General features: G+C 43.1%; 1 protein-coding gene and 1 non-coding gene across 6 annotated transcripts; one reads left to right on the top strand and one right to left on the bottom strand.

Annotated features, from left to right (window-relative positions):
* The first annotated feature begins 3213 nt into the window (after positions 1–3213).
* Positions 3214–3287, top strand: TRNAT-AGU (transfer RNA threonine (anticodon AGU)). Its single transcript has one exon. It is a non-coding gene; the product is annotated as a tRNA-Thr (tRNA).
* A 5281-nt stretch (positions 3288–8568) lies between these two features.
* LOC133912995 (transcription factor bHLH18-like) lies at positions 8569–10709 on the bottom strand. Of its 5 annotated transcripts, none has more exons than XM_062356017.1 (4): positions 10631–10709; positions 9618–10256; positions 9127–9522; positions 8569–8917 (listed from the first exon to the last, which is right to left on the bottom strand). In XM_062356017.1, the coding sequence occupies exons 2-4, from the start codon at positions 10236–10238 to the stop codon at positions 8783–8785; spliced, it is 1152 nt and encodes a 383-aa protein (XP_062212001.1). In that variant the 5' UTR covers positions 10239–10256; positions 10631–10709; the 3' UTR covers positions 8569–8782. The 5 variants fall into 5 exon arrangements, with proteins under 5 accessions (XP_062212001.1, XP_062212000.1, XP_062211999.1 ...); XM_062356016.1 differs by lacking the exon at positions 10631–10709 and adding an exon at positions 10433–10623 and having other exon boundaries at positions 9618–10260; XM_062356015.1 differs by lacking the exon at positions 10631–10709 and adding an exon at positions 10433–10623 and having other exon boundaries at positions 9618–10263.
* Positions 10710–11381: the final 672 nt, after the last annotated feature.

The following is an 11381-nucleotide window of genomic DNA, read 5'->3' on the forward strand; positions in this document are numbered from 1 at the left end:
AACCATGGCTCTACGGGTTGTGTTTGAAACAAAGGATCAATACAATCAACGGTGAAGGACTTGCCTTCGTTGAATTCCTCGTCCGCTCCTTCTTCAAATTCAGGATCCTCTGGTCTTCCTCGGATGCGCATTCCTCTAACAAATGCAACAAACAGCAAAAGCGCACAGACAAACAATCAATCAAATGAGTATATTAGAACTAATTAAATTACAAAAATTATGAAATTAACATGATTGGGTAGGTCTTGGATTTAAATGAATATTGGTGGAAGAATTATCAAAAATGGGGTTAAGACGGAGGAGAAACATGCTTTAGAAGTTTTGTCAGGAGAGAAAATCAGAAAAAGAAAAAGAGTAGAATATTCTTGAAATATTCTAATTTGGGCTTAGCTTGGCAGCTCGGCTCAACTCGGCTAAAGGGTGGCTCCGCTCAGGGCTGGGCTGGGCTCGACCGGGCAGTTAGGCTAGGGGGCTTGGCTAAAGTGTGGGACCCACACGTCAGCACGAAGGGATAAGGAAGAGAGAGGTGATGGTTGTTCTGTGACTCTGAACAGATTGAAAGGGAGATGGAACAGAGGGAGAGAGGGGCGTTGGCCGGTGGCGAGTCGAGGTGGGAGAAGCTCTGGTGATTGGCAAAACAGAGTGAGGATGGCCAGATCTACTCCATGGTGGAGGTGACTCGTAGCGAGGCTAAGGTATGGGGCCAAATTTGAGGATTTTGGGGCTTCTCGTTTGGAGAAGAGAGGAAGAGGGGAAGGGTGGTGGAGCTCACCAACGGTGGGCTTCGGTGTGATGGTGGTGGTGGTGCTTTGCTCGGGTGGAGGTGACAGAGAGAGGTGGTGGTGCAGTGTGGGGAGGAGCGGGGGGGGGGGCGATGGAGAGGAGGTGCGGAGGAGAGTGGAAAAGAGGGCACTATTCATCTTATAGGCCGTGACAGCAGGGGCACGACGGCGGTGCAGGGTGCGAGGCGTGGTGTGGGGTTCGAGGGAGCGGCGCTGGGTGCAAGGCGACGCTAGGTGCAAGGCGATGCAGGGTGCAAGGATAGCTACGAAGCACGGCGATGTGAAAGGTGATGTGGCGTAGAGCAGAGCCCTGGTACACGCGGCGATGAGCAACGCCGGGTCACAGGGATGGGACAGAGGGAGATGGGGAGACAGACGAGATCTCAAGATTTTTTTTCCTCTGGGAGAACACAGGTGTGACAAAAAAGTTATAATTTTTTTAAGATAAGCGGTCATCTATTATCACTGTCGGTTCATAACACAAACATACAGTGATATTTGATGCACTATCACTATCAGTTTGTAGCTACAACTGGTAGTGATAGTCGAGTTTCACTGTCAGTTCTTGGCTAGGACTAACAGTAATAGTTGAGTTTCACTGCCAGTTCTTTTTTAATGGAATTTTAGTGCTGGTCTTTGATACGAACCGACAGTGATGGACCAGCATATAAGGTCTATTATGTAATAATGTTCAATGGTGGTATGAACATAAAACGAATTATCGAATACTTTCATTGTTAACACAAGATTTCTTAACGGTTCTCGTATTTACAGTTTCTTTTTATGTTGCCTTCAGTATTACTTGAAGGATAATCAAAGAGAGAATAATAAATCTGTCAAGTGAGATGGTGGAAATGCTCACTATAGTAAACGATTAGGAACAAGCTAAAACCCGAATGCAACACTACAGAAAGCAGTGAGCTTGAACTTTCATTCAAAAATTTGTATCTAGATATTGATGAGAACGTGTAATTTCTAATTTTCTGAGCTATGTTTTACTCTTTTTTCTTTTGATATAAAGGTTTTTAATGAGGCAACCTATCAATAATGCTCATTTTTTGAATTTATTTGTTTACAATTATTTTTGATCTTTTATAATTTTTCTTTATTTTTTAAAAGTAACAAGGGACCCGCCCCGCCACCCACCTCTCATCTTAATCTATAAATAGCCACTATCCCAAACTCTCAGTGATCTCATTCCAATCGGCCACGCATCTCTCTTTTAGCCAAAGCCACTTGCTCGCTTTAATAATTCAATTCCATATTTTCATTCATGGATCAAGACACCGAGAACTCACGTGCATGGTCACCAGTATGACAACATTTTTAAAAAAATATTTAGAGAAATGTAATATTTGCTAAGCATAATATATACAATCATGAACTATGTATCAAGTCTATAAGAGTAACAGGGCACTTGACAAAGCATATTACATGTTGCAAGTAAAAATATAGAGTTCTAATGAAACTATTTAATTTTGGAGTATAGATTATACTCCTTTTTCCTTCTAATGGAAAGTTTTTAATGAGACAACCAATCAATAAAGTTTATTTTTATTTTTTATTTTTTATTTTTTAACTATCTTTTGTTTTTTCTAGTTTTAGAGTGTTGTCGAGCCAACCGCGCCATCATACCGCAACCGTTCACAGGCCGACCCGGCACGATATAGTGACTGACGAGCCATGTCATGAATCAAAAATACGGCACGTGAACTAACATGACACAACTCGTTAAGCAAACATAGCCTGTCAGACCATGTTATAGTTAGACTGTGCATAGTCAGGCTTGTACAAGTCAGCCTGATATGTCCATTTGGACATATGTGATCCTCACGTGACGGACTCAACAATTTTACATCAGGTTACATTCTTTGAATGCTACGTATGTCGTCTGTGGCTGTGCACCTGAGCCATCTCCATAGCATACTATTTTGATATTTTATTTTCGGAGTAATGAACAAGAAATTTGAGTCGTCTCAATCGTCACTTTATTGAAGATGGGTATTTGACACGAGTGTATAAGATTGAAAGTACCAAGCAGGCGATTGGGTCCTTCCCAACCCAGGATTGAGATCCTCTGCATTGGAGAAGCTAATGCAGAGAGGTTACAGTTCTCTGCATTAAGGTGAATGTGCACCGTCCGATAAAAAACGAAGAGACCAGATCTGTTGCTACAGTATTCTGTGAACAGTAAAGCGCGTTTCTACAGTACGTCACAGTACTGTTTGCTACAGTATTTACCACAGTAATAGTAACTACGTAATGTAGGCTACTGTAGCTGTCGACTCATTATACTGTTTATACAGTGATTCTCTACATTAATAACGATTAAGGCAGAGGATCCGGGTCCCTTCCCAACCCTCTATGATGTCAGTCTCTTTGTCATGCTTTCACCCTTACTAAAAATATCAATGAAAAGCGAAACATCAAAGCTTTCGTAGCTCAGTTGGTTAGAGCACCCGTTTAGTAAGCGGGAGGTCTTGAGTTCGACTCTCAACGAAAGCAAATTTCTTTTTTTTTATTTTTGCATCATTTTCTTCTTCTGAGTGGACACTAAGAATAATTTTTTAGCATCTGCAAGCGTAGCCAACTTGCCATGGCGATGGTGTTGCTTCCTTGACCAGTGACTGCAACTCCACAACTGCCTTGATAATTTGACCTTTTTTTTTCTTTCTCTGCTTGCTCGCCATTTCCTGCCGACGAGAAATCCAGCTACTCGCGGGACCATGTTGTGCAATGCTGATGGCCAGACTTCGTCTTCCCACTGATGTGTGTGCCACTGGATCACATGGGCATGCAATCGAGCTCTTCCAATTTGCAGACCAGACCCATGAATGCTTGGCAAGACAGCATGATAATCAGTCAATTATGGTGAAGCACTTTGGCCCAAATAGCAAGTGGTCGTAATATGAAATGCCAAATCTGAATCTCTCGACCGCCACTTGCGCGGGTTCCAACTTACAAGGAGATCCAGGTCTCTTCTGATCCTTCACGATCGAATTGCAGATCAAATCAGGCAGCATGCTAGCAAACCTGACTTTGCTGGTGGTTGGGGTTCAGGTAGCATGGCCCGGACATTAGTGGCCTGTCAGCATAGTCCGATGAGGAGGAAGACATGCATGCATGCATGACTGATCGATGAGTCACTCCATGTGTCTCTGTCCAGTCGTCGCTGTTGTGCAACATCAGCCACAGAAAAAGAGAGGCGGAGCGGCACAGAGGCCCCAGAGGTATTTAATCAAACGATACATGATACAATCTGACTGCAGCATCGAATCTTGAAGATCTCTTCTCATCTCAGTTGTGCTGCCAGGGACGAAACAGAGAAAACTCTATCAGCACTCGGCAGTAAGCATTTGAAAACGAGATAAGTATTGTGGAAATATTTGAGCTGTTTCTGTCAGAGGAAAACGCTGGAAAAGAATTTGCTTCCTGGTATATTATGGTATTACAATATTGCGCATATTCCAACACTCTACCGACATTTACACGCAACATGCTGAAACCTTCTGCAGTACATAAACCCCATATGGAGTAACTTATTCCGCAAACTTTTCCATGTGTGTGGATTTGTTTAATACTAATATACGACGAGCCAATTACAATAAATCTTTAATCAACTCCAAATGAGGGTACTTCCTTTGTTCATGAATTATGTGCTTTTGGTTAGTCGAGTAATGTATTGGTAAAAATACGAAGATCGATATTACATTGCGAAACTACTTCTCATATATAATAATCACATTGTACTATTTGATTTCACGTGACCGATGTAAAAACTTCGCGAGTTTGGGGGTGTTTTATGCACTCTGAGAAGACTCAAGAGGGGTAAGATGGATTTAATCGCCTTGATTATAATAACCAAGACTCTAATTATTATCGGGAATGATGCAACCTATACTAATTGATCAGCATGTACTCCATTGTATATTCATATATGCAGATTGTATATATATGGTTTGCAGATGTTTATAAACATGCCTTTACATAATACATTGTATGCGACCAGACCACATGTACTCCCTACCCAATCGGATATTTGCCGCCTGTTGTGCATACAGCATATATATGTTCCAACTTAACATGCATACGTATCCAAACAACTTGATCTGTATTTATATATATATATATACTAGTCTTGATATCATTTAACTAGTGCTGTACAGATCAGGGCAATATCACCTAAGAGACAAGACACACCGAGATCAATCAATTAAACGCATCTCATAGTACAACCTTCTCACTTTTAATATTTACTAGTTGAATACTCATGCATTTGCAGCAGGAGCTAAAAATTTACACGAGATAATATAGTTAACTGAGTGCCACACAAGTTACGATGGAAAGCTATATTACAAAACCAAAAGTGTTACCGGTAGCCACATCAGCTAGTTTTGCATTAAGATTCTCAAATTTTACAGAAAGAGAGCATCAGAACACAACTTTTGAAAATATAAGAGATAAATGATAATATTACTCTAATGTTTTTTTATCCGAATGAAACGAAGTAGGCATTGTTTTCAAAATAAGCTCTCTATTGAAAATAAAAAGTTGAACAAATGCTAGACGACTATGCAAGTCCTTTTTTTATTTTATGTCCACCCTTATGCTTAGAGCACATTCCTCCTTCGCACCACGACGGCATGGGCAAATCGTCTTACCCGCTCGAGTGCAATATAAGCTCACATGTTGAAATACAAGTTATATTACACCGTGTATCCGATTGTACAATGATGTCACCATTAGACGCCACCTCGAATACTTCGATCGACTCGACTCTACAAAAGCAATATTATCGCTTAGATGAAGATTGTTAAATAGCAACCAAGAAGAAATAAAACAGGCCACTAAGAAACTTGAATAATGTATAAAATAACCATAGTATCTCATGAAAATTATTTTTAGACCTAAAAACATTTATTGTATAAGTTTCTAAAATCGATAATGATGCAACAACTAAAGCTGCACGAAATCGATAAATAAGCTATAATACCTCGACTAAGGGGTGAGGACCTCTCTGTAGACGATATTCTTAGTACAATTCCCACTCTGCTTTGACTGCTTGTTCTTTTTATTGTTGCCATCTGGGGTTACAAGGATCTTGATGTTTCTTCTGGTAGTGGCTCTAGACAGCGCGACGTACAGCTGGCCATGAGAGAACACTGGCTAGGGGAGGTACACGCCGACGTTCAGGATGGTCTGTCCCTGTGCCTTATTGACTGTCATTGCGAAGCTGAGCCTGATGGGAAATTGCTTCTACTTGAACCGGAAAGGAAACATTTCATCATCAGAGGGGCATAGGGGGATCCCAGGCAGAAAAACCCTCTTCCCAGCATGCTGCCTGAGCACGATCTCTGCGTCAATAGCATTTCTTTGGAACCCCCGAACCACAAGCCTTGTCCAGTTGCAAAGTTCATTGGCGGGGTCAATGTTTTTGAGCAGTATGATAGGACAATTAACCTTGAGCTTCAGTACATGTGGAGATAGCCCGTTTGGGGTCAGAGAGTTAAGGAATTCCCGGGGGTCATCTTCAGCGCGATCAAAACTATGGTACACCAACTCATCCCCCTAGAAACGACCAATCATCTTCATGTTAATTGTATCCACACACTCGTTTCGTGTGGACAGGATGGCTCTCAACGTGATGTAGTTTGGGTCAGCCAGCTTAGCGTCGAGCAAATGAAACACGTTATCTATAAGTTTATCAAGGTCTGCATCCTTTCCTGTATACGACACATATATATCATCAGGAAGTTATATGTTGCCATCACCATCAGCCTCCTCGGTACCATTACCGATGCACAATAGGTATTCCGCAAACCATGGATCGCTCTGAGCCCTCATGTTACGCATGAGCCTTAGGTGTCGTGTGAGCTCCTACAGATAGGACCTGCGCAGCATCGAATCAACTATCTGAGAACTTGACCCCTTTCGAACAATAGGGAGGACCTTTCTAAAGTCACCAACAAACCAACCATCTTCCCGCCGAATGGAACATCTGGCCGGCCCATTATATCGCGCATACTATTGTCCAAGGCCTCCATCGCCTGCCTTTTAGTCATAGAGGTTCCATCTCACATAATCAGTGACACCACCTGTAGAAGCTTAGTCGTCCCACTCTGCTTTGTGAAACTACAGAAACCCCCATCGTCAATGCTCAGAGGTACCTTGAATCGCGAGTGCGTTGTTCTTCCTCCAGGTATTATAGAAGCGGCAACACCAGACGTAACCGTCGCCATGGCGATCTTCCCCTCGCCGCAGACCATTACAAGCAGAGCCTTGTAAAGAAAAGTCTTCCCCGTGCCTCCCAGGCCATCAACGAAGAATAGGCCTTCTTCGCCACTGTCAATCGTGGCTAGAATGTCATCGTAGGCGACCCTCTGCTCGACATTGAGGGAGTCAGGTAAGGTTGTGTGCTTATGGTCCACGACAATGGGGATGATTGGGAGGTCGATGCGGTTGGCGGTTAGTGGTTGTGGATGCGCGACGTGGATCGAGGTTGTTTGTTTGGTTGATGGCAGCGAGGTTAGTTCCGATTAGATCGGAGACCAATGGAGGTGTGGCGGTGGATGTGCAGATTGGAGCAGCGGGGGAGGAAAGAGGCAAGCGGGGTGACCGAGTGCTCTGCGATTTGGTTGAGCGCAACAGGAGGTTGAAGGTCTATAGCGGCTTCTTCCTAGATGTTGTTGCTTGGGCTGCGTAAGTTTTGGGGGGCAGTTGCAGTAGGGTACGGAAAGACGGTAGCGCGTACGTCCGACGTGAGGTGTGCGGCATTTTGTTCGGCGTGTTTTTGGAAGGCATCAACCTAGCGTGGGACCACCTGACAGCATAGAGGGAGGAGGAGGGGGTGGCAGGACGTCCTGCCTGGTGCGGGAAACACTACTTATTTTTTAAGTAGTAGAGATTAATTGTTCCTGATCTAGTTGATATATATTTAGCAAACAAAAACGTACCACATCATTATATATACGCCCTCCAGCCAGGATATTTAAGATTCATGTAATTAATTCTTGAAAACTATGGCTATATCGATGGGTATCTACATGATTTTTTTGGTTCAAGAAAATGATATATGAAGATTTACTTGAAAGATACTTACAAATTATTATGGCTTTCTAGATAGTCTATTACATATATTGAAGGGCTAACAATTGGAGCAATTCCATGGGTTAAATTACGGAAGCTACTGTTCATGTAGGCCCCTATGTGTAGGTATATAGATACGGATACATGTATGTATATGTATATATATGTGTGTATGTATATATACATATGCGTATATGTATCTATACATATATATGTACATATAAAGTTTTTTGAAATTCTAGAAAAATAGCGAAAGGAATAATAGTTATATTAATAAATCGGTTGACATAATCTAAAATGTATAGGAAAATATCTAAAACTAAAAAAATATGAAACAAATTTAGTTAGGTTCATATTACTGACATTTACATGATAAAATTATATGCATATATGAGCGTACCACTGTTTTCTCTATAATTAAATGAATGTGCTAAATATTGATAAATTTATAAATAAATATTGAGATGTATAAAAATAGTGAATCAAATTTTTTAATTTTTTTATCATGCTCTGTGAAAAAAAACATGTACGATATAAGCGCACCCATCCGCTAGTTTAATAAATATGCTAAAGGTGTACGTTTCAGAGACCATATCAACCATCACTAATTTGTAAGCAGTGGGAGTATACGGACATGTGGTAAGTATAGGATGATCAAGTGGCAGGGAATGTTGATACGAATATATGCAAAGCCGTCCTTTTCGTGAAAGCTAGCGAGAAATGATAAATTTGATTTGAGAAATGAGGACTACAAGTAGTGATCGACCAAATAAGCTATCTTCAAGATATGTGGAGATATTCTCAACGCCCGAGACGGCCATCACACAACATTGTCAGCATCAAAGTACACATGCAAGTTGTGGGTTAAGTAATAATCTTGCATACTTGATGATGGCACCACGAACGACCAGAAATTATTTGGCCATATCTGAGCAAGTTTTTTCAACAGAAGCTTCTGTTTCCTCTGTACTATTTCTGCTATGTTGGGACAGTGCAGAATTCAGCCTTTCAACAATGCCGTCCGTGGTGGCGTTGAATCCCTCCTCCATCTGAAAAGAGGACATTAGGTGATCCCAGAGAAAATGACCATGTTGAGTTCATAAATCCCGTGCAGGTTTCAATATTAATTTGATTCACACGCATGATTCAGCGTATTTCGTGCCTGGTAAGTGGATAAATTATATATTAATATGTTGATTTGTCCTGAAGAAACTGTGTTTGTCATCTCCAAATAAAAAATAATAATACATAAACTTGCCTTTGCCGTGATGGTTATGATCAGAGTGCACGCCGGGAACAGCATGACGTTGGCATGCGTGATGCTGAGGTGGAGCCCCTCGACCTCGGCGAGCACCCTGACCAGGACCCCCTTGGCGTCCGTGCAGTGGATCCTCAGCATCACGTATCTCTCCTCCGAGATCCTCGCCTCGATCTCCGGCAGCGCGCTACTGGTCGCAGCCACCTTGGGCGCCGCTGGTGCGTATGACGGTGGGCGGCCGTCCTCGTCGTCCGGCGCCTCGATGCACGGCCTCTTGACGAGCACGGTTGACTCGATGCTCTGGCCTTTGTTGCCGCCGTCTTGGAGTGTCTTGAGTTTTTCTTGGAGCTCCTTCACGTACCTCGTCGCGTCCGAAAGGATCGTCGCCTTGTCCATCTGGTGAGAAATTAATCAAAGCAATGTGTAATCTGTGTCAGAGTCAGAGGACAGAGATTGATGTAGAAGATGTACAAGGTTTCGACTTGGAGGACCTTCTTGAGGCCGGGGATGACTGTGGAGAGTTCGATGAAGCGCTCGTTTATCTTCTCCCGCCGCTTCCTCTCTGCGATGATGTGGTCCTGGGCGTACGGCGCGGACGACGAGGACCCTGAGCCTTTCGCAGAGGCTCTCCTCATCGGCGTTGGCCGGTGCTGCATCATCTGCGGCACGCCGCCGCCGTCGTTCGCTGCCCTTGCGGCGGCGGCAGAGTTCGGCACGGCTTCGTTGCTCAGAAGCGCGGACGCCGAGTTGAAGTTCCAGGTCAGGGGCTTGTTGGTGCCGCTACCAGCGCTGCTCGGGGGCGCAGCACACTTGACCGAGTTTTGCGACGGCGACCTGCCGTCGCGCTCCATGGCAGTGACAGATGCGCTGCCGCCGCCATTGCCACTGTCGGTGTCGCCCGAGCTCCAGCTGTTAGTGGCCCGGTGGCCTTCTCGCGCTGGTGGTTCCCCCGGGACCATGCTATTCAGCAGTGATGCCGAGTACCCATCAAACAACTGGAGTGACGAGAAGGTGTCGCCGCCATCGTCGCAGGCAGCGGCCGGCGTTCCCGGCGAGTGATCGTGCTGCAGAGTGCTCATGGCCCACTGCATGAACTGGCTCGAATCCTCCATGTTCCCAGATATTTACTGCTGCCTACTAAGAGAGAAGATCAAAGAGAATCAAGAAATCAGAAACCGATCGATGTCTGTCTAGGATGCCATGTAGCTAAACATCCAAAAACAACAATTGATGGGAAGATTATAATTCGCACAAGAAATCTAGCCAAGGAAGAACTGCACCAACACTTGAAGAGCTGTTTGGCTACCTAGCTGGGACGAGTGGCAATCCGCACAGGGATTTGTTCGTCAGTAGACAAAAGGACCTCCAAATAGTGTAGTAGTAGCAACAGTTGTACTCAGCAAAAAATCGATGTGACCCCTAATTGGGTAGCTTGCCAGATCAAAGGGTAGCGAGGGAACAGTTGGAACCAAAGCTCGTGAAGCACACAGAGAGAAGGGTATACTTGCCTCTCGGATCTCGATGGCGATGGTACGGACAAATAGAAAGATCGCAGTTCAAAATCAGATAATAAGATTTTGGTGTTTCTTGGCTTATATATCCCCGCTGCAACTTTTCCATCTTATACATAGACTATCCACCTACCACTACTGTAGAATAATATCATCGTGTCGGATCATTAGTGATGAGTTTTAAACCGACATTAATAGTCAGTGACTATCAATGTCGGTACAAAACTAGCACTAAAAATTACTATCAATGCTGATTTCATCCATGAATCGGCACCGATAGATCTCGGTATCAAAAAAATTTGTACAATCCAAAATGTATCACATGCACATACATCTATTCTTTTAATATTTAAGTCACGATAAACACTTAATACATTAATTCAAACTACAAGTATTTTTAAAATTACATCAAATACCATTACATGTATAGTTGATATCTAAAATTTTAACTCCAAATATTACATCAAAATGATTCAGAGCACAAATGAGTGCACCAACTGTTGCTTCAAACGGAAGTTCTATTGGACTTTCGTAAATAACTAAACTGTTACTATCACACTGAAATTTAAGGTGTGACTGATACTTTCCTTTCCGAACCTTCCTGCGTTGAGGAACAAGTAATGTGTACCCCCACTGCTGGGCAAGAAGACGTAAGATTGAAGTGAAACTACGATCCATTGGTATCCGAGTGTTCCAGTAAAAATCCTATAGACAAAGAGCAACATTATAGAGGAAACATTTAAT

This window comes from Phragmites australis, chromosome 3 (genome assembly GCF_958298935.1).
Source record: "Phragmites australis chromosome 3, lpPhrAust1.1, whole genome shotgun sequence".
In the NCBI taxonomy this organism is placed as follows: Eukaryota; Viridiplantae; Streptophyta; class Magnoliopsida; order Poales; family Poaceae; genus Phragmites; species Phragmites australis.